The sequence below is a fragment of the Indicator indicator genome, chromosome 8, assembly GCF_027791375.1.
Source record: "Indicator indicator isolate 239-I01 chromosome 8, UM_Iind_1.1, whole genome shotgun sequence".
Lineage (NCBI taxonomy): Eukaryota > Metazoa > Chordata > Aves > Piciformes > Indicatoridae > Indicator > Indicator indicator.
In genome coordinates, this window is record NC_072017.1 from 626,946 (window position 1) to 649,733 (window position 22,788).

General features: G+C 46.7%; 1 protein-coding gene across 1 annotated transcript in view; it reads left to right on the plus strand.

Moving 5' to 3' along the window:
* The window catches only part of SGCZ (sarcoglycan zeta), a 138,400-nt gene that overhangs the window by 74,358 nt on the left and 41,254 nt on the right, over positions 1-22,788 (plus strand). Inside the window, exons 2-3 of the mRNA XM_054383053.1 lie at positions 4,159-4,260; positions 18,393-18,480. Coding sequence (XP_054239028.1) covers positions 4,159-4,260; positions 18,393-18,480 — 190 coding nt within the window. The remainder of the gene's footprint in view (positions 1-4,158; positions 4,261-18,392; positions 18,481-22,788) is intronic.

Genomic DNA, 22,788 nt, shown 5'->3' on the forward strand with positions numbered 1-22,788 from the left:
TCAGTGTGTGTTATCTTCATCCAGAAGAGAAGAAGAAACAGCAGCCAGACAGCCCAGCAACTGCCCCCACTGCCGAACGCAGAATGTGCTGAATGCCTACTTTGTTTTGGGTAATAGTTCTTAAATATTTCTATCTATCCAATGGAAGTGTTTAGAACAATCGTTATTTTGCTTTCTTACACCCAATAGTGACTTATTTACATTCTTTCACTTTCTGTTTTGAACTTTGCAAGGAAAAAATTAAAAAGACAATTTCAAACCATCACACTGCTTTTGGAGAGAGCAGATTTGTTGATTGTCCTCCAGTGGCAGGGTGCTGGCCACCTGCACTTCTCTGTTCTTTCTGAAGTCAGCAACCACTCATTTGAAATATAAAATGCAAGGGTGATGTCTGATTACATTATCTTCAAGATGTTGTGTGAAAATTACAACCCAGCCCATGGCAGGCAGGCAGGCAGATTAACTAACCTGTGCAGTGTATGTAGGCTAAAGAAACACACTCACCAGCAGTAATTCAGCATTAGTCTGAGTGAAAAATTAGCAGCCTCACCAAAGAGTGGTACTACAGTGATCCATCACCAGCTTTCTCCTGGTAATGCTGGAGCCAGGAGCAGTACACCCAGGGTTCTGCTGTCCCTCCCTCTCTCCTGCAGGGTTCCCTCTTATTGGGCATGAGTACCTGAGTCCTTATCATAGAATCACAGAATGGGTTGGGTTGGAAGGGACCTCCAAAGCTCATCCAGTCCATCCCCTCTGCACTCAGCAGGGACATCCCCAACTAGATCAGGTTGCCCAGAGCCTCATTGAGCCTCATCTTGAATATCTCCAGGGACGGGGCCTCAACCACCTTCCTGGGCAACCTGTTCCAGTGTTCCACCACCCTCATGGTGCAGAACTTGTTCCTCACATCCGGTCTAAATCTGCTCTTCCTCAGCTGAAAGCCATTGCCCCTGGTCCTGTCCCTGCAGGCCTTTGTAATCATGCTTTGGCAGGGCTGTGTGGAGCTGATGGGGAGGGAATTCTTCCACCTTGTTATTGGATCAGTTATTTTTACGCTTGCTGACATAATTGGATTGTTTGGTTTTCAATTATTTGGTTTTGTCTTCATCAAAATCCTGCCTAGAGGAAGATGGCAGTGCCAGTGTGTTTTACAGCTGTATCCTTCTTGGGTCTGTGTTCAACTCTTGAGTGTTGTTTCATCTTTCTGGGGAAGCCCCAAAGCTAAGCTGATCTTCCTGGTCATAAGTGCATTCCATGAGCCAAGGAGTCTGGACCTTCCTCTGACTGATCTTCTCAACAGCTTTTAACCAAGTTGTGCTACTTCTGAAAGCCTTGGAACTCTTCTCTCTGGCAGTATGGTTCTAACTCAGTGACACAAGAGACTCTTCTTATCCCAACCTCTCTTTGAGCTGGACAGGGAGTTGTGGATGAAGGAAATGTACTGGGCAGGGATTGTTTGCCTAGGGAAAGGCTCATTAAGCACCTGCAGGACATGTCTGACCATTTCCTTTCTTTCCCTCCTCAGCCTCATTTCGTGTCACACACTACACACCTCAGGAAGTTGCTTTCTGGGAGATGGTTGCACTTATCAGGCAACGAGAGTCACAGTCAGCCTGTTTCAGCTTGTTTCTTCTAACACCATCTGTGACTTTCCCTGCAGGATGCAGTATCTGTCTTCTCACACTGACTCATGCACCTGTGCTGGAACTAGGGTGCTGCTGTCTGCCCAGAGGTTGCATCCAAACCCGGCCACTCTGGTAGGCTACTGAGGGAGGGCTCAGATCTGCCACTCAGAAGAGGAGAAGCCCTTCTGGCTGCAGCAGGCTCTGTTCTTCCCTTGTTTCTGGGACTCTGGTGGTTTCACCTGGCTGTACAAATTCACTTCTCTCTGCTGTGAAGAAACAGAAAACATGCTAAATGCCAAAAATTGGGCAACAAAAGAATTCCTGTGCTTCAGTGCCTTTTCATCAGGCTAAGAACAGTAACAGCTGATGGGGAGGCACTGAAAGTGTTTGGAACATCAGCTAATGGTTGTGAAGAGCTGTGTCACTCCAGTAATAAACACTGGTGGGAACAGAAGCCAGGAGGGAAACTGACAGCACTGACTTCAAAGCAGGCTCTTAACGGAGCACACTGAATGCAGAGCACAGAAAATCATGAGGTGAAAGCAAAATAATGAGCAGCTGCCAAGGAAGAGTGGTGCCAACCTTGCGTGGAATCAGCTGGGATTCAGGAGGGTAACTGTTAGGTGAACTTACAGACTGCATGATAGACAGACATGCCAGGGGGAGCAGGTGGGACTTACTGGGCAACCTGCATTTCAGCATTTCCACTTTCCTGCAAGTTTCACTTTTGTGTTTTTCTTATTTCTTGGGATAATTTTCTTATTTCTTGTGATATTTTTTTCCTCCTTTCTTGTGATCTGTCAGTTGCAAACGTTCCAGAGAAGCAGATGCCTGCACTGAACATGCCTTTTCAGCTAGAAAGTGTATTCATATCCAAACCAATGGATCAGTATCAACATGGAATCCTAGAATGGCTCAGGTGGGAAGGGGCCTCAGAGTCTCACCACCCAGTGAGACTCTGAGGCCCCTTCCCAGCAGCAAGCAGGGGGCTGTGTGAAGCTTACCTGCTGGCTGGCTTAAAGCACAACACATTTTTAAATGGACATAGCACTTCTCCTAAGAAAAGTGGCTTTCTGCAACTAGTGTCCTGCTTTGCTAAGCACTCCATGAGCTCTGATGGAGTCTCTGGTTTCTCTTGGTGCCATGTTACTCTAACAACAATGTTCTGCAGTGTGGACAGCCTGAGCAGTAGCTTTTGTTACTCTCTATTTTCCCTGGTTCAGTTCTATTTATGCTAACTCTTTTATTTTCTGACTCTGGTAGCTTCTAGTTTTGCACTCACAGGTATCTAGACTTCCAGTCCATGGGAAGATGTTTGCCCACAGGATGCTCTTTGTAGACCTGTCACAGTGTGGAGAGCTCTCTGTTGTGTCTGGGCAGTTACATCCTGTAAAGCATAATTCTCTTGCTGTCTTCAAAAGTTAACAATTCCCAGGCTGGCTTCAGATGTGAGTGCAGTGCTGCAGTGTGATTTGGTCAGATTCAGTGTCCTGGGGACACTTACCCAGCTGTTTAAGGCTGCCCAGCAAGTGGAGGTTACTTGTTTCACAGCTCAGCCAACAGATCAGCAATGCAAGTTCTGCCTCTTCTGCCTCTTCAGAGTCAGCAATGGCTGTGAGGCAGTAAATCAGGTGAAAGTTGCTAATGTTGCACTAGAAGAGATGAAGCTGGACTGCAGTGGCTGTGCAGGGCAGCGTGGTGTTCTGCCAGGGATGGAGTGACAGGCAGCCAGGGATGAGGACTCCTGGGTTTCTCTCAGTGTGCTGAATGATTCTGTCCCTTAAGCTTCGAGCAGGTTTCATTACCTTTCCTGTAGGAACACAGCTGAAGCCTTGTGATGCCACTTTGCTATGCTCCCATTTTATTGACCATTGAATGATTTATCCTTTGCTTTGCTTGCTTCATCCAGAGTTTCACAGTGACCCCTTTCCTATTTCTGTTCAAGTGATTGAAAAGAAACCAAAACTAACCCTCAGCACTCCTGAATCTCTTCCTTTCACCAGCAACATGCTCTTTTAGTACTGATGAGCAACTACTACTAATAAAAAAAGATAAATATTTTTTTTTCCTCATAGGATGCTTTCCTGTGTATTTTAGCTGCTGGGGAAACCCAAGAGCTGTTGATTCAAGACATAACAACAGCAGCGTTTGTTCTGATATCTCACTACACAGAATAACAGCTTGCTCTGTCCATTTAGCAGCTGTGAGTCAAGCTCTGGCTTCACCTTTACAGCAAAGGAATGTTTGTGCTCTCCATTTGCACCCTCAAATGAAGTGCTGCCCTGGAAAAACATGTGTGGGTTTGCACAGCTAAACACCTCAATCCTAGGCAAAGCTTTGCCTGTAAATCCATCACTCACCCCCCACCTCCCTGCCCCCCAGTCGAGCTCCTGTCCCAGATCATCAGGAGAGCTGGGGCCACGGGGACAGCTCTCATGATGTGTAGGCATTAGGCCATCTACTGTGTTCTTGTTAGCTTGCTCTGACAAGGTTGTTTCCTGAAGTGAATGTGTATATATATTATTGATTGTAGGATGGAATGGGCAATTTGAGAGTCACTAAAAAAGGAGTACGACTTGAAGGAATATCTGAATTTCTACTCCCACTATACGTGAAAGAAATCCATTCCCGAAAGGTAGGTGGCTTTCATCTTTGTTTTTTCCCTTGGTTTACAGCTAATCTAAATGAATCCCTTCAGTCTCAAACTACAAAGTTTAGTTCTTACACCTTCTAAATTAGCAATCAGTAGGAGTTTGCTTTGAGAATCCTGAGCAGTGAAGGCTTCCTTCATGTAAAAAACAAAAATCATTTTTTTTCCTGAACCCTTGTTTGCCTCTAAAGGAAATGTTGTCTCCTCCTAAAGCAAGGAGATTCAAAGCATCTACACTCCATACTTCAAAGGACCTTAGCCCTGGGAATGGAATATCTGACTCTGCATTTGATGTGAACTCCAGCAAAGCAGGGTTGGTAAATCATGCCAAAGGCAGCCAGCTAAGGAATGAGTTTGTATGTGCTGAAGTTCTTGCTGGGGCTAGCTAGTGTGGTTTCTTCTTTTCCCTTCCTCTCTTCTCTTCACCCCTCATTAGGTACAAAGCATCTTGCTAAACTGCAGAGTGTTTCTAGGATTTCATTTTCCAAAGGCACCCACTTTTACTGTTGCTTGGGTGCAATTGTTTTGTCCCATAGCAGGAGGTTGTTACAGGGGGAAAAGGTAAATGGAGATGTTATGTGTTCAGAAGTCCACTGCAGCTCATTTTCACTCATTTGGCTTTTCAGTCTTGCTGCTGACATTGTCAGTGAATTGAAGGCAGATTTTTGAAATGTTGGAAACCCTTCAAGTTCTTTTTTACTATCCAAGCACTGCCACAGGGTCCCAGAGGAGTGTTACAGTGCTCTCCAGTCCATCATCTGCAAAACAAATTAATATGCATCCTGCAGAAGTTGGCAGGAGTGAGTAACACTAAATACAGAAACATAGCAGCTTCTGGCTGACCACAGGAGCTGAAATCCTCTGTCTTGTTTACCTGAATGTGAGCTGACAAGAGAACTGAGAAGTTGTAGAACTTTTCAGTCTGCAGGCTGACCATCCTTGTGGACATTTAGATTTGTTGTACTTGGGTTTATTTCTGAACCTGATTCAGTCCTGACAAAACCAATCCTAAAATACATTTCTTGCTTCACTGTCTCTCCTGGTGTGGATAATCAACACAGAATTGACCTTTGTCAGCTGCAGACAGCACATTGCACATGTCTGGGTTTGTGTTTTGGCCTTAGATGCCTTTGTGAGAACCCCTACCCAGAACCTTTTTTCTGAGTGAATGCCTTTGTGAAGCTTCTCTTTCTGCTATGGTTACAAAGCCAGCAGCATAGGAGATCACATCAAAAGCCTTTCCGGGGTTGAGGAAGGACATCCACAGTTCTTGTCTGTTGAGCCTGACTTCTCATTATACCAGAGCAATAAATCAGGTGCTGCTTGCCCTTGCTAACCTCATGCTTATTCTTTGCCCATTTCCCTGTTTTTCTTCATCTGCTTTGCAGTATTTTTTAGGGAACTCTGTAATCTGCCTAGGAAGTGAAGTGAGACTGACTGGGCTGTAGTTCACACAGGTTTCCCTTCTTGCAGGTTGTTCATAAGGTCTTGTAATATTCTGTAAGTATCTCTTGTCTGTTTGATTTGGGGATTGAGGAGGAGGAATATGTTCCCCCACCCGCCCCTGAGACATTTTCTCCTGAAAACTGAAGGCTGAGTTGTTTGCTCTGTCAGATATAAAGCCAGGCTGAGAACCCTGCAGTCCTACCACTGTTGAGGTGCATGGGTATGAGGAGATGCAGTCACCAAATGTCATTGCTGCAGGTACAGTTGACAGCCATCCCAGATAAAATCTGAACTGCTCCTCAGTTTGTTTCTGGTGCCTGCTCTTCCGCCTCACCTCTCACTGAACACAAAGTCATTATTATGGCATGAAGGACTCCCAACATGTAGTGCAAGCCCATGACCAAGACAGAAGGGTTTCTTTATCACCAGCTTGGCCAAGCCGCTGATGTTTGGTGGTGGTCTCTGCCACTCTGAGATGGAGTATGCTGTGCCTGCTCTTCACTGACAGCTGAGAAGCACTCTCAGGATGCATGTTTTGTCCTTGCTTTGCTTTGATTCACTGAAGCCTGCCTAGGGCTCATCCAGTTGCACAGCTCTGTCTGGTGAACACATAAGGTTCCAAGTCAGGCTGGACTCTTGCCATCACTGTATCTTCTTGCTCAGCCCAGGAGCAGCTCTGCTGCCTCTGCTGAATGAAGCCATGAGTGGCCTGTGCCCACCCAAGCTGTAGGAGCCTGGGAACGTTTTTTGGCTTGGGAAGGCTTTTGCAGAAGGCTCTAGGGAGTTCAGGGCAGCTGCAGCTGTTTTGCTGGGGCTCACTGCTGGCTCTGGCATCAGTGATAGTCTCAGTTTCCAAGTGCTTCCTTAAGTGACCCATCTGTGTTACACTGGTGCAAACATCAGTGACACCAGGCTGAGAGCTCAGTTCTGCCATTCACCATGCCTTGAGGCTGATCCTGGCACCCAAAGGGAATTTGGGTTGGGCTGGCTCATTGCTTGGGCATCGTAAGATGAGTAATGGCTTTTTTCCCTGGAAAGGCCTCTATCAGATTTTCCCTCTGGCCTGTACCAGAGCCAGTGTGTCCAGCAGGAGCAGGGCAGTGCTGGTGCCCCTGCACTCAGCCCTGGGGAGGCCACAACTTGAGTGCTGTGCTCAATTCTGGACACCACAGCATAGGAAAGACATTGAGGTGCTGGAGGGTGTCCAGAGCACTGAGGCTGGGAAGGGCTTTGGAGGGCATTATACAAGGAACTCTAAGGTCCCCCCAGAGTCTTTTCCTCTCGAAGCTGAACACCCCCTGCTCCCTCAGCCTGTGCTCACAGCAGAGCTGCTCCAGCCCTTGGAGCATCCTTGTGGCCCTTAAAGCAGTAAACCAGAGCACGCTGTGTAGACACAAAGTATGGGGAACATTTTTTGTATGTGTTTTGTGGGTTGGGAGATGTGGGGAGCTGGGTAGTTTTGCTTGGGGTTTTTGTTGGTTTTTTGTTTGGGTTTTGGAGGGGATGTTGTTTGGTTGGTTGGTTTTTGTTTGGGGGTTTGGTTGGCTGCTTGCTTGCTTTTGTTGGTTTTTTTGGGTTTTATTATTTGTTTCTTGGTTTGCTTTTTAGAAATGCAGATAAGAAATAAACACTGGCGGAAGCTTCAGACTAGATATTGGAATTCATGGGTGGGATTGGGATAAAGAAAGCTCACAAGAAAAGCAGAACTCTCCTGATGGAAGCATCCTGTACTGGAATTGGTAATTATAGTTTCAGCATTATGATTGTACAACAACAGCTGGGAACTTAGCAGTGAAGTTGGCTCTTGGGCCTGTGCCAGAGGCTCATTTGTGTCTTCAGCTGAATTCAGATCAGTTGTTCTGCAAAGAAAGTAACTGCAGTTTGCAGGGATGTTAATGTGTGGTGACAACGTGTCATGCACAATTCTGCAGCAGCCAGTGCACAGCAAACTCTTACTGAGACCTTTGCAGGTGGAGCTGGGGATGGAGGCAGCATGGCTGTGCATGGGCAGTGCTGTGCAGCCTGAGCAAGGGTTAAAAATACAAAGTTATTGACATAATTCTCATTACTGAAAGTGAAATCTGTGTTGATGCTGCCCTGGGTACTCCAGCAGTGATTTCTGTGAAAGATGCCACAATCATTTTTAGAAGGAAAGAAAATTGTGGTTTACATTAAAGGCACAGAGAGCAAGAGGGAAAGGTGTGGGGGGCAGTGGGGGAATGTGTCGTTCTCTTGCTAGATCCATGTAGAAATACAAGGGTTGGGCAAAGAGCTGGAGTCCAGAGGAGGCCACAGAGATGATCCAAGGGCTGGAGCAGCTCTGCTGTAAGCACAGGCTGAGGGAGCTGGGGGTGTGCAGCCTGCAGAAGAGAAGACTCTGGCAGGACCTCAGAGCTGCCTGCCAGGACCTGAAGGGATCCTGCAGGAAGGCTGCAGAGGGACTTCTCCTCAGGGGATCTGGAGACAGGCCAAGGGGGAATGGTTTGAAGCTGAGGCAGAGCAGGGTTAGAGTGGAGCTGAGGAAGAAGTTGTTGAGGAGGAGGGTGGTGAGACTCTGGCACAGGCTGCCCAGGGAGGCTGTGGCTGCCTCCTGCCTGGGGGTGCTGAAGGCCAGGCTGGATGAGACCTTGAGCAGCTGAGTGTAGTTGAGAGGTGTCTCTGGGCATGGTGGGGAGGTTGGAGGAGCTGAGCTCTGAGCTCCCTTCCAGCCTGAGCCATTCTAGGATTATTTTTGCCTCTCAGTATCCTCTAGATGTGAATCTTCTTATAAATCTGTGGTCTGTCTGAGTAACTACAAAACCCCAGCAGGGAAGTGCTTCACGCTTGTGTTGCTATTTTTAAGCAGTGTAGGTGTGTTGGAATCTCAGTTAAACCTCCTGACAAGGTGAGCCAGAACAGTGGCACAGAAAATGCAGAAAATGGATCAGCTTCTTGCAGGAGGAGCCACTCTGCATTCTACAAGCAGAAAACTGTTTGTGAGAAGCACTTCAGTACCAAGACTCCCCTGGCTCTCCAGAGCCAGGTTCTTTTAAGATGCAGCTGTTGGTTCTCTTCCCAGATGTACTCCAGTAGCATGCAGTAGTCATTTTAAACACTAAAGGAGGATCCTGGGAGCTAGTCTCATATTTTAAATAGTGTGCTGTTAGATGATGGAAGTGAGTAAGAGCATCAGGGGCTGGTGGCATTCACACAGCTCCAGAAGTGTTGCTTGGGCAGTGTTTGCTCTGTCCAGCACGCTGAGGTCATCCATTCATGCTCAGTGCCCTTAGTTGCTAGTACAACTATTATTGTGTTTCCTGTCTTGAAGATCAAGCTTATGAGCATCATTCTAAGATCATCCTTCTTTGTCATTCATTTCCTGTGTGTTTTGACTGAGGAGCTATGAGTTGCTCATGAGATGTGATGCTTGTTCTAATCAGAAGCCACGAAGGCTAGAGCCTGGCATTTCCTGCTTCACTGAGCACTTTTGCTAATGAGGCTACCCATGCAGTGTCTCCATTAAAAGATGAAACTGATAATGATGTTGCTCCTGACTGAGAAAGGAGGAGAAGCAGGTTCATTATGAATTGTTACTAGCAATTGTCTTCATCTTTTGAGGTGCTTTGGGAGCTGGAACATCAACAGTAGAAAGAGAACATGGGGAAGCAGGCAGTGGCTCTGTAAGGTAAGACAGAAAAGCAGGAGGATTCCATTCATCCTCCTTGTGTCAAATGTTTCATTTGACAGCAGTGCAAGCCAGCTCTCAGCCTCACTGAGTGTATTTACGGCAGCACAGGGCATTATTTCTTACAGAAATGCATTACAAATGCAGCTTCACATCCTCTAACAGTTTCCCAGCCTGATGTTTTTCCAGCTCCGTTTGCTTGGTGCCTTTCAGAAGTGAAGCAAGTTGGATCATAAAGGCAGAGTGCAAAGTCTGCCCTGCACTGTCTGAGCAGCTGGAGGTGTCAGTGATGTACTGCAGCCACAGGACCTAGGAACTGCCTTCCCTCTCTGTGAAATATTACTCTGTTTTCTGTCCTCTGTGAGAATTAATCTTTACCTTCTGCAAGAATTAACCAAACCTTTCTGACTCTGGTCATGCATTCTCTGTGTGTAAAAGAGGGGGAAGTGATCCTCATCACAAATATCTCTGTGCTCAAGTTTCTGATCCTGCTCGAGAGCACTGTGGTCTCTAAGCTGATGCTTGCTCTTGAAAGGATTTTTTTTTGTGGTTTTGATTTAAAATATTTTTTCTCTTTCAAAATTTCACAGGATTTTCTGTAACAATTTCCAGCTGGTGCTTTTCTGAGCACCTCAGGAATCTGTAAAACAGATGAGGAAGCCCTGCCTGGTTCTTATGCTTTTAAAGCATCACAAGCAATGAAAGGCACTTTCTAAGAGAGCTTGGACCCTTCAGAAATGTTGATTACAGAGTTTGCTGGCAGCAGATGTGTGGTGGTGGGCTCTCAGAAGGAAGTTCTGTACAGTGGAAGTATATTTGTTCTGCAGAGATGTCTTTGCCTTTTGGAATTGCAGAATTGGTAAAGAGGGACTTCTGATATAGGTGCAAGTCTTGGCTTGAAAGGTGAAGGACTATGATGGATGAGTTAAATCCTTTGGGGAGGAAGCTTCATCTTCAGAGCAGAATCAAGGGGCAGAGTCACCTCTCTTGCCCTGCTGGCCACACTCCTTTGGATGCAGCTCAGGACACTATTTGCTGTATGGGCTGCATGAGGGCACTGGGGATCCTCTAGTACCCTCCATCCTGTGGCAGAATTTGTCCCCAGCCAGGGCAATCCCTCCTTGCAGTGACAGCTTTGGACTGTGTTTCTGTAAGATCTTCTTCTTGCTGAGTTTTGTGGTTTGTTTTGTTTCTTAAATTGCATATCGGAAGTTTCAGCTATTTCCTCTCCTTAGACAAGGCAAGAAGAATGCTGGTTTTGTAACCTTGATTCCAGCAGCTGCCTCTTCCTTTCCCTGGGAAAATTTGTGCTACACCAAACATGTTTAGAGATCTCCCTGTGGTTTTTTGTTGTTGTTTTCCTGAGCATTCTCATAAGAAACCCAAAAGCTGTAGTAGAGGTCTCCTGAAGCTGCCTTCCTTTCAAAACTGTCTGCTAATGCCACCCACAGAGGTGATGAGCTCAGGGGTGATTCCACACCTTGTGTTCACAGTCCCTCATGGAAGGAGGTCTGCTAATGGGAGTGCTTCCCAGGGATGTCAGTCAGCCCCAGCTGGATGTGTTTCTGTTCTGAGCTCACAGCTCACATGTCAGAAGCACTGCTGAGCCCAGGAGGCTATTTGGATTGTGTGTGCACCCTGCCCCCAGGGTTGCAGTGCCTGTCTGTGGTGTGCTGCAGTTCTAAGGATGACTGTCTCACTAATGATGTCCACTGCTCCCAAGCAGGGGCTATGCTGTGCTGAGCAAGAAGAGGGGGATGGTACTCTGTACAACTGACATATTGATCACAGGCTGGGGAAAACATGCAGCAAACTGTGGTTCTCAGGAGCCTGTGGATCTTTGAGTGAGTCACTGTGGTCTGGAAAACGCAGAGAGAAGTCCTCTGAGAATTGAGATGTGCTTCCCTAGATGTAAAACTAAGAAGAAATGATTGCGTAGATTAAGGCTGCTTGTAATCATTTATTATTTAAAATGCAGTTCTTTTATAAAAGAGAAAAACTCTCAGGTCAATCACAGAAAGGTTGCCATCAGGCCCTCAGAGGTAGAGTGATGTAACTTCTGCAGTGGTCTTCATTTCAGTGCCTCTTCTTTCTGGGCTTACAAAGTGTAGGCTCAGAAGTCCACACAGCTGACTTCTTCTGGGGATTGGAGTGAGCTGTGTGGGGCAAGCCTTTGTACCCTGGGGTGCTCCAGCATCATTCACCACTTCAGCAGCCTTCAGGAGCTCTGCTTTGTTCTATAGACATCTTCCATCTGGCTCCACATAACAAAAATCTGCAGGGAAGGACTCCAAGGTAATTCCTCTGGGAATGGCAGGGAAAGGATTAGATTCATCACCATTTCAATCCTGTATTAGTCCTAATCCATACTTTAAACAGTCACAGTGGTTACTTGAGCTTCTCTTGGAAGCAGAGATAAAGTCTGAGCAGGCATCAGAATGACAGATTTGCAGAAGACTCTCCCTCCAGGTCAGTGCATTCATCTGCTGGATCAGATCCCAGCCCCACAAATGTCCTCAATGGGACATCAGTTCTTGTGCAGTAGATGGTAAGGAGGCAGCCCATGAAAGCAGCAGAGCTGTGCTGCCCACAGGCCCAGCTGGGCTCTCACATGGGGGCTGAGGAGTGCTGGGCACTGGCAGGGTGACCTCAGTTACTCGGTCTGACTGGATCCATGATCTCCCCAAAACATCAGAAATCTGGAATTAAATCAATAATTGGAATAAATAGCTAAATCATAAAGAAAAAATACTAAAACTGGGATGGAGGGGGGGATGATTTGTTTATTTTTATTTCTGTGTTGCAGAAGGATTAAAGTGGATGAGAATAGGCTTGTGCCTCCCTAGAACGCTCTGTGTCTCAGATGAGCAAATTCAGTTGCTGGTTCTACACTCCACAACCCTGCAAGTGCTCAAATTGTACTTTGTGCTAACAGAGTGGTTTCCCATTCATCTGGTATTTATTTTGTTTCATTGCATCTTGCTATATTCAAATAATTCATATTTTTAAGGATATTCTGACATCCCTGTCCTCAGGCAGAGTAATAGGAACAGAAATACAAATGCTCTTTCATTGTCTATGATGGGATCTCAGAGCTGCCTGCCAGGACCTGAAGGGATCCTGCAGGAAGGCTGCAGAGGGACTTCTCCTCAGGGGATCTAGAGACAGGCCAAGGGGCAATGGTTTGAAGCTGAGGCAGAGCAGGGTTAGAGTGGAGCTGAGGAAGAAGTTGTTGTGGAGGAGGTGGTGAGACTCTGGCACAGGCTGCCCAGGGAGGCTGTGGCTGCCTCCTGCCTGAGGGTGCTGGAGGCCAGGCTGGCTGAGACCTTGAGCAGCTGAGTGTAGTTGAGAGGTGTCCCTGGGCATGGTGGGGAGGTTGGAGGAGCTGAGCTCTGAGCTCCCTTCCAGCCTGAGCCATTCTAGGATTAGGAACAAAAATGCAGAATTGTTATTTCTCTGGCATGCCCTGGGTGCTGTGTTCCTCATGCAGAAGTATGAGAACTGCTCAAACTCTAATGCAAGCCTGAGTGAGGTCTTCTAGGCAATTCAACTTTGTTGCTAAGCAAATACAACCATTTTTGATTTCCCATCTTGCTCTATGACCTTGAATTGAAAAGCAATCCAGTCCTTAGAACTTCCCTGATCAGCTCTCAGGTTGCAGGGGTGATCTTGGTCTGTGGCATTTCTCCTGCTGTTTAAATCCAGATGTCACTTGTTCAAAGCTGCAGAGCCATGGAGCTGTTCCTTGCAGCCTCTCAGTTTCAGTATTTTATTAGCTGCAGTGGGAGACTGTCTGGTATGGCAAAGCTAGCCAGGTGCTGAAACAGAAAGAAACTTTGACTAGGTAGAGAGCACAAAACAAAGTGTTGGTGTTCATTATACTCTTGAGAAAAAGCCCTGGGTTATGAAAAAGTGACAACTTCCTACAACTGGGAAAGTTCTGCTCTCAGTGGAGCATGAGAAGCTTCCCTGAAGGGCCCTGTGCTGTCCCTTTCTCTGCACCATGATCCTCTCAGCAGAATTCCAGTTCTTCAGGTCTGACCTTCTTCAGCAGAGGACTGGTGACTTGTTTCACTCTGTGACTGCCAAGGATCAAAGGCAATTTCCTAGAGGGAAGGCAATTAGTTGAGCTACCAAGTCATGTCCTGTAGGAAAGGTGGGCAGGAATATCCCTTTCCTAGAGATGGCAAGTTTCAGGTTAAATAAATTCTGAGCTCCAGTATGAGCCAATTTTGTGTCATACTGGTGGCAGAGCTTCTCATGAAACATTTTGCAGGGTTAAAGAATGTACAGCAGCAAAACCTGAGGTAATCCTTTTCCGGTCAGGTTGTAACTGTTGGGGTGAGGGAATTAAAGGTGGATGCATGATGGGAGTGGGGGTGGTTTTTATTGATCCTTCATAACTTCTGGTGATAAAACTTATACAATTTATTAACACATAATAATTGAGATGAAGATCTTGCAGTGGCTCTGCCTGAGGAACTGGGAAGCAGGCTACTCTGGCTCGCTCACTCACTGTGTCTTCTCTCACAAACTAGCTGTTTGCATGCCTAGTGAAAAACTAGGAGATTCCAACCAGGTGCCAGCCAAATGGATCAGAGGCATCTTGGCTGCTTTGTGTGTGAGCAGTCCTTGTTAATATTTGGCTGTTGTCACTCAGGAACCACCCTCTTCTCCCTCAAGAGGGTGAAGTTGCCAGCAGATGTTGTTTCCCTTGGGAAGTTCAGAGCAGCCCTAATGATAGCCCCAGGAACAGTGTGCAGTAAGGAAAGGAGGAGGAAGAAGGGCGTCTGCAGGTGCAGTGCTACCCAGGCAATGGCCAAGGAGAGAAAAGGCAATAGCAAGACTGCCCCTTCCTTCTGAGAAGATGGGAGACTCCTTGGACCAAAACATTTCTGGTCCTGAAGAGACTGAGACTGACTGCAGGTGGTAGGGGAAGGTGTGAATCATAGTTCCATAGCTGAAACTGAGGAGTTAGAAATTAGCCTCTCCTGCTCTCCTGAAGCCAGAGTGTGTGCAAAGTCATCTGTCTCTGCTAGCCAGACAAGCAAAGGCTAAGTTTCTCCATAACACTGCAGATGTTCCTTTCATGAAAAAAAATACTACAAATACCTTTTGGGACTGAATAAAACCCACGCTGAGACTTCTGTGATAGATGTAGAAGTCCTCAGCCCTGGACTAGTGTGGAGAAGATGTTTTCTGGAAAGTTAAAGTGTACTTTCCTAATAAGCATTACTAAAGATTATCAATGGATTAGCTGTGAGTCAGGTAATTGTCATTCTTATTCTCACTCTTTTTGCTGCCTTCATGAAAGCCTGATCATACCACCTGCTAAACTCCCAGGGCAGTGATAGTTCTTGTATCAAGCAAGTGCAGTAATGAAGCCTGCAAGGGTCTGACAATTGATGTAATAAGCAATGATGCATGCAGGGGAAGGCTCAGTAAAGTAGCAACAAAATTCTTTCTTTTCAGTAGGGTTCTTTGGAGTTCATTTGAGATATCTCTGCTGCTGGGTGTTTAGCACAGGAGCAGTGGAGAGAACCAGCAAAGTCAAAAGCATTGCTAAGGTAATTAGGATCCAGCAGTGAGTGATTCTTCTGGGAGGAAGGCTTATCAGGGAAGAGAAGCACTGTAGAAACGAAGGTAGCCACATGTAGAAAGGAGAACTACAGATAACCATTCCTGAGTGTGCTATTGAAGCTGCTGCTGAGAGCAGTGGCATCCCTTAAGCACAGAGGCTCTCACCAGCTTCGCTTTCTGTGAAAGAATAATCACAGACCCCTAGAATGGCTCAGGCTGGAAGGGAGCTCAGAATTCATCTCCTCCAAGCTCCCCACCATGCCCAGGGACACCTCTCAACTACACTCAGCTGCTCAAGGTCTCAGCCAGCCTGGCCTTCAGCACCCCCAGGCAGGAGGCATCACAGCCTCCCTGGGCAGCCTGTGCCAGAGTCTCACCACCTCCTCCTCAACAACTTCTTCCTCAGCTCCACTCTAACCCTGCTCTGCCTCAGCTTCAAACCATTGCCCCTTGGCCTGCTTCTAGACCCCCTGAGAAGTCCCTCTGCAGCCTTCCTGCAGGATCCTATTCAGGTCCTGGCAGGCAGCTCTAAGATCCCCCTGGAGTCTTCTCCAGGCTGAGCACCCCCAGCTCCCTGATGTAAGGGAAGTGCTGTTTGTTTTCACCTCTGATGGAAGCTCTGATGTGTCAGCAGCAGAAGCCACTTTTTCCTGGTGTTTTGTCAGGTATAACCTGAAGCCTTTTTCAATCACTAAGTACACAAACATTATTTGCTAACATAGCAGTCTGGGTTTTTAATACTTCACCAGCTGTCTGATGATACCAGCCTAGAAAATTGTAGCAAGAAAGTAACTCTCTGCTCCTGGGCTTGCCTGACTCCAGAACACATCTTCTTTACTTCCAAATACTTCCACAGTATTGGGACAGGTTTTTTTTTTTCTCTCCCACTTCTCTGCTTTTATATTCATTTCCACATTCTTTTATAAAATGTCTAATTTCCAGGCAAGCATTGTGATGCCAACCTTCTCTAGCTCCCTTCTGGCTCCCTACTGGATGCAGAGCACCCTGTGGACTGTGGAGGCTTCTGGCCAGCAGACCTGCTGATGCAGAGGCATTCTCCCCACCTGTATGCTGGGGATAGTTCTGCACTCACATGACTGACACTCATCTCACTTCATACTCACCTTGCAGAACAGAACTGCACTGGTCTCAGCTAAGTCTTCTCTGAGTTGCTAGCTTCTCTGAGCAGATGGGAACCTCTGTCTTTAGGTCTCCCTGTGGGAACCAGCAGTGCAGGTGAACAGTGCAGATAAAATGCTGGGCTGCTTAAGTTGCTAGGTCCAGAAGTTAAGCTTGTAGCTCTGTTTGACATCCAGCATCTAAGGGATGTAGCTTTAAGTTCTTAACTCCTTTCTCCCTCTTCTTATCTCTGAAACAAGATAATGAAAGCAGAAGTAAGAAGGCTTGGTTCACCTCATCCCTCATCATACTGTACTTGAGAATTTGGTACTCAAGGGCTTCATTTGCAGGTAGAGCCTGAGGACAAGGAACCTGAGAGGCACGTTTTAGCCTGAGAATCTTGCCAAGGTTTTTCCTAAGGTGGAAGGGGAACAGAACCTTCAGATCAGGCTGTTCAGCTGTGTAGGTTACAAAGCCCTTAGCTAGGCAGGCAAAAGCAGGTATGGCAATAGCTTCCCTTGCTTATTCTGACTGAGAAGGCTCTCTCCAAGCATCAGCAAAGCAAAAATGAGAAGGGCTCCTTAAAAACCTCCTTTGGCCAAGCAGCTGTCTGTCAGGCCAGCCTGCCTTCCCCCAGCAGAACTTGCCTGCACTAATGATCTTCAAAGGACCAAAAGGAAAGTGGAAATCAAATCAAGTGTTGAGAGAAAGGTTCTTAGCAGCTGCTTTTGTTGCCAGGAACTCCCTGATTGCATCACATGTTCATCTCGGAACACTTGGACTGAGCAGTGCTCACTGATAATTACAGCTGTTTAGCTAGAAAGTGACTTTCACCTACCAGACTCATTGCTGCAGAGCTCATTGGCAGGATGTTAAGAGGTCATAGCATGGTCCAGTGAGAGATGGAACACACCTGAGCTCTTAGAAATTAGCTCAGAATCATTTCAGACTTCCCAGGGAGCTAAGTGTCATTTAGAGATAATAATCACAGTGCAAACATCTGGGAAGAGTGTTTCTTGCAGGGAAAAGCCTGGATGGAAGAAAACAAGGGTTGTAAGGTATGGAAAATATAACTGCAAACCTAATTCAGTGAACCTTATTCAGCACTGAGGTAAAAAGAAATCTTTATATGTGGCCCCACAACTCCCTCCCTTCTCTTCAAGTCTTTCCAGCACAGGAGGAACTGATGTGGTTTTGCACACATACATGAAAATTCTGTCTGACCTTGGGTGCTCAACCCTGGGATGCCCAACAGTGCCTGCCCAGGGATGCCTAGGAATAGAATCAGTGGCTCCCAGCCCTTACTCATTTCTACCTAAGGCACCTCCCAGCTCTGTCTGTCAAGTCTCTTACTGGTGTTGGACAAACTCCCCTAGGCACAGGGAAATGCTAGCAAACTGCTGGAAGCACTCATGTCCCTGCTGCAAGCTTAAGGGGAAGAACAGTGTCTTATCAGGGGAATCCAGGGAGGAAAGTGCCTCTTGGCAGCAGTAACCATCAGCCTCATTTTCCCTCCAGCAGGTACTCAGCCCCTCCAATGAGAGCACAATCAGCAAGCTGGGTTTGTTGTTTTGCTTGTTGTTGGGTTTTTGGTTGGTTGGTTGGGTTTTTTGAAGCTGTTTCCTCTCCTGTCCTCCTGGAGCAGTGGGTCTGACTCTTCATTATTCAAGAAATAAAATCCATTCCTGTTTTCTTTTCTGAGGTTTCTAACCTGCTGTGGGAAGTGGTATTTGCCTGTGCATATAGGTGGAAATGTTGCTCAAAAGCTTGAACCTAGCAGGGCACCGACAGCAAAGCAGTCATGGTGCAAACTGACCACAGCTGGGAAGAGCTTACTTAACATCATGCAGGGTTTGTCTGTGTGCCACACCAGCCTGATCACTAACCAAACTTGCCAGGGACTGCTGTGATGCTGTGACATGAGGGCAACAAGGCAGGGGAGGGGGTTGGAGATCAAGTCTTAGGAGGAGCAGCTGAGGGAGCTGAGGTTGTTTAGCCTGCAGAAAAGGAGGCTGGGGAGATCTTACAGCTCTCCACAACTCCCTGGAAGGAGGCTGGAGTGAGGTGGGTGTTGATCTCTTCTCCCAAGTCACAATGGATGGGGCAAGAGGAAATGTCATCAAGTTACATCAGGACAGGTTTATGTTGGACACTAGGAACAAAGCTGTATAATAGGTGATGAAATTGCTGGAAGGCTGTTGGATTTGTCACAACTCCCCTCTCAGCATGTGTGCTTATGTTTAGTTCTAGCTTAATGCTACCTCAGGTTTTGTGTTCTCCTCTTTAATGTCTTCTCCCTGCTTCCCAGGACAGCCCCCTGGTCCTGCAGTCTGACAGAAACGTGACAGTGAATGCGAGGAACCAGCTGGGACAGCTGACTGGCCAGCTGACAGTAGGTGAGTCCTCCTGCTTGGTGGTTGTGTGCATCACTGCAGCTTTGTAACCAACATTAAACTATTGCTGAAGAGTCAGGAAAAAACCTACCAGGCATACACAAAGCAGCAACAACACAGACAGTGGGTCAGCAGCATTTCCTGAAGGCAGGGAAAGTAGAATGCCTCCAAATATTTAAAACAGTTTCATGGAAAATTATTCCTTTGGAGACAGCTGGAAAACAACCAAACAAACCCCCAGCAAAGGCTGCTTGAACCACAACTGCAGGGGAAAACCACTGTGTTTTCCTGCAAGTTCTGCCAGCCTTCCATCACTGCAGGGGGAAATCTTTTGCCCCCACTACTTGGCCACAAAGATGATCCAAGGGCTGGAGCAGCTCTGCTGTGAGCACAGGCTGAGGGAGCTCGGGGTGTTCAGCCTGGAGAAGAGAAGACTCTGGGGGGACCTTAGAGCTGCCTGCCAGGACCTGAAGGGATCCTACAGGAAGGCTGCAGAGGGACTTCTCCTCAGGGGATCTAGAGACAGGCCAAGGGGCAATGGTTTGAAGCTGAGGCAGGGCAGGGTTAGAGTGGAGCTGAGGAAGAAGTTGTTGAGGAGGAGGTGGTGAGACTCTGGCACAGGCTGCCCAGGGAGGCTGTGGCTGCCTCCGGCCTGGGGGTGCTGGAGGCCAGGCTGGCTGAGACCTTGAGCAGCTGAGTGTAGTTGAGAGGTGTCCCTGGGCATGGTGGGGAGGTTGGAGGAGATGAGCTCTGAGCTCCCTTCCAGCCTGAGCCATTCTGGGATGATAGTCTTGTGATGTATCTGTATCAGCTTCTATTGAGAACAGTTGGAGTAACTGGATTTGAAAGATCAGAATCTAACAAAGATCCAAATGTTTCCTGATTCACTACAAAAATGTAACTGGGGAGTGCTCATGCTGCCAGCTGTTCATTACAATGGTGTCTAATACTTTGCAAAGTATAAATCAGAGCAGATCAAAGGTCCAAATGGAACTGAAATAAAAGATCCTCTGCTTAGCTGCTCCCTTCTCATGCCTTCTCCCCTGCTTTTCTCTCTACTGTGTTATGCTTTGTCTTTAACATTTGCTGTGTTAGCAAGTATGAAGTCATATTTGTCACATTGTCAGTACTGAAGCTATTCATTGTTTATTAGGAATGTTGGCAAAACAATTCAAAACAAAGCAGTGTTCTAGACTCGTTAGAAAACAATAAATATTGCCTGGGAATGAGATGAAAAATCTACAACCTTGCAAGGTCCTCATGTGAATATGAATTTGACACCAATCAGACCCCTCCACGTCTCTGTCTTTCTCCGCTTGACTTTGGGGTGAAGCTGTGTTCTTTTCCTCGTGTGACAGCAGAATACTCACAATCATTGCAAGTTAAAGTCTCGTGGTAACCTGCTCAGCTTTCACACTGTGCAAGGGCAGTGGATTCAAGCTGTACCAACTCTTGGGTGCCATTCCACCTGCCCTGCTTCACCCCCTGCGTGTGCAGAGGTACCCAGGCTTGCTCACAGATACAGACCAGGACAATTCAGCTCCCCCCTGCTCTGGCCATCTTGTACTTGCCCAGAGTGCTTATGGAACAGCTCTGTTTCACCCAGCAAATTCTTCCACTTCAGCTGTAATTGCTCAGAGGCGAGCTGCCTGCAGCAGACACTCATGTTGGCTGCAATGGATTCCATTGCTGACAATATCTCCACTGAGTGAAGCCAGCACTGAAAATGTGACTGTATTGAGACTGACCTACTTAAGGGCAGCACGCTAGAGGTTAATATTCTAAAACCAGAAAGACCTGGAGCAAACATGTTCTGATGTTACCACCATTAGAGCCAACACCTGTTCAGCCACTGTTTACAGGGGCTTGTAGTGACAGGATGAGAGGAAATGGATTGAAGCTTGAGGAGGACAGATTTAGGCTGGAGATTAGGAAGAAATTTTTTAGAGTGGGGGTGGTGAGACATTGGGACAGGTTGGCTGTGGAGGTCGTGGATGCCCCCTCCCTGGAGGTGCTCAAGGCCAGGTTGGATGAGGCTTTGAGCAACCTGTGCTGGTGGGAGGTGTCCCTGCCCATGGCAGGGGGTTGGAACTGGATGAGCTTGAAGGTCCCTTCCATCCCAACCCATTCTGAGAGTCTGTGAAACACTCGTAAGCTTCTTGGTGTGTCAGTGCAGAGTGGAATTTTGCTAAATTACAATACTGTGTTTAGGTTATTTCTTCTTCTTTATCTTCCTCTTCTTTTTTTGTAAAGCATTCATGGCCTTTATTCTTTCTTAGGTTAGTATAGAAATCTGCTTCTTTACTTTTTGTTAATTCCTTACACAGTATTGAATGTAAAGCAGAGTGTTTCTTATTTCTTAGTGCAGGAACTCGTAACTACCAGTACAGGCACTAAAACCTGAATATTCTACTACTGGAAATCAAAGAAACTAAGACACCTGTAATTAAAGATGTATTACTACTGTCTGTTGTGTAAAGTGGAGCAGTGAAAAAGACGTTTTTGATTTTTGCCTGTGTACAGGCATGGAAATACCTTCTGAGAGAAGCTGTTCTTTGGGCATCAGAAAACAGTTTTTTCCTGTTGGCTGTAAGTAGTCTCTAAGAAGTCCCTGCCTCCTTCTGAAGTGCTCTTTGTCCCTTCAGTGGTGCTGCAGGCTGAAGCAGCTCTGTGTGTGGCTGCCCAGAGGAAAGGATGAAATGAAGCAGTGGAGGAAACAGTCAGGAGAAACATCCTTACCAAACCAGTCAATTAAAATGCCATGGCAAAAAACTTATTAGCTAGTTAACAACTCTGAAATGTTCTGATCTGTTAACCCATTTTAAAAGTTTAATGTAATAGTAATGTAAATATAATAGCGATAATAGTATCTCTAGTTGCGTTAAGAGCATTCTGTAAAGAAAGAAGGAGGCTTCTCCACTGAAGGGGATGCCAAAGCCTTCCTGTAGAGGGGCTACCATGGGCACCTGGTCTGCTCTCCACAGCCCACAAGGGATCCTGCTGTAAAAGGCTACTCGGGACACTCAAATCACAACGTGGCAAGTTTCAGGACAACTAAATGTTTCTGAAGTGGTGTTGGGAGTTGTGCCATGCAAGACAAAGGCAGCTGTAAGAGCAGCTAACTAAAGCTGTAACATGTAAAGAGCTGGAGGTAGGACTTGGAGGCAGAAGGCTGTAAATGATCATCCGGGGAGATGGAAAAACTGCAGGGAAACTCCTGGTAGCAGATGCTCAGTTCTGTGAGTGACTGTGGAAGAGAAAGTAGTTCTCTGGAGTGCATCATTAAGGTCTCTTGCATCTACATCCTCCTGATCTGGGAGGAGGCAAGAGAAAGTATACTCCAAAAAGTGGTTCCATGGTATAAAGTGAAGTCATGGCTCCAGGAGTCACACCCCAGGGATGCATCATTAAGGCACCACAATGCTTTTCCACTGATACTGGAAAGTGGATGGAGAGAGAGGCAGAGGTGCAGCAGTGCCTTCTGTTGGGACCTGTACCAACTGAGCTGCTGCTTTGTGCTCTGTGCTGTTCAGGACATAGGGTCAGGAAACTGCCAGCTTTGTACCTGAGTCTGCAAAAGGACTCCATAGCCTCCAGCTTTTAGACATGCCACAGAAGATCAGCAGGGCAGGTTAGCACAGTCATGAAGCAGTAAAGAGGATCAGCAGGTGAGTTTTGTAACTAAGCTGGATGAGGATGAGTAACTGCCCCTCCCTCCCAAGCCCTGTTAGCAATCCCCTTGAATGCTGTGCTGTGCAGAAGTGCCTTGCACAGCCTTTGCTCTCTGAGCAGTCACTGTTTGCATACTTTAAAACTCTATGGGAAAAGACCTACTTCTATTTTTTGCCAGTCTTAGAAAGGCACAATAGTTGCTTGTCTCAAGCCAGGAGTCTGTTGTGTCCTTGTTTGCAAAGATAATTTATACCTCTGCCTGGCCTTGAGTGGCAAACATTAGACTGGCAAGTGCTGAGGGGATCAAAATTAGATATGGCTGAAAGGAGATGTTTGAAGCCAACCTCTTCTTCACATTTGGCTCTTGCTTCACCAATATTGCCCTTTTTACATTATTTCCCCCCCTCTTGCTGTAATAATTTCTTCTGACAGCTATTTCTGCTACTGCTTGGCCTTTCTCCATTCATAAAGGTCCCTAGGGACATCTGAAATGTGCAAAAATGTGCACATCTTTTTTGCTTAGCTTTGAGCTCTTAAAGACAGAACTATAACTCTCAGAGAGTCCCAGAACTCTGCAAGTCACAGTTTTAGAGAGCTCCTGGAGCTGAAGTTCTACTCACTGAGATCCCCACAGCCATG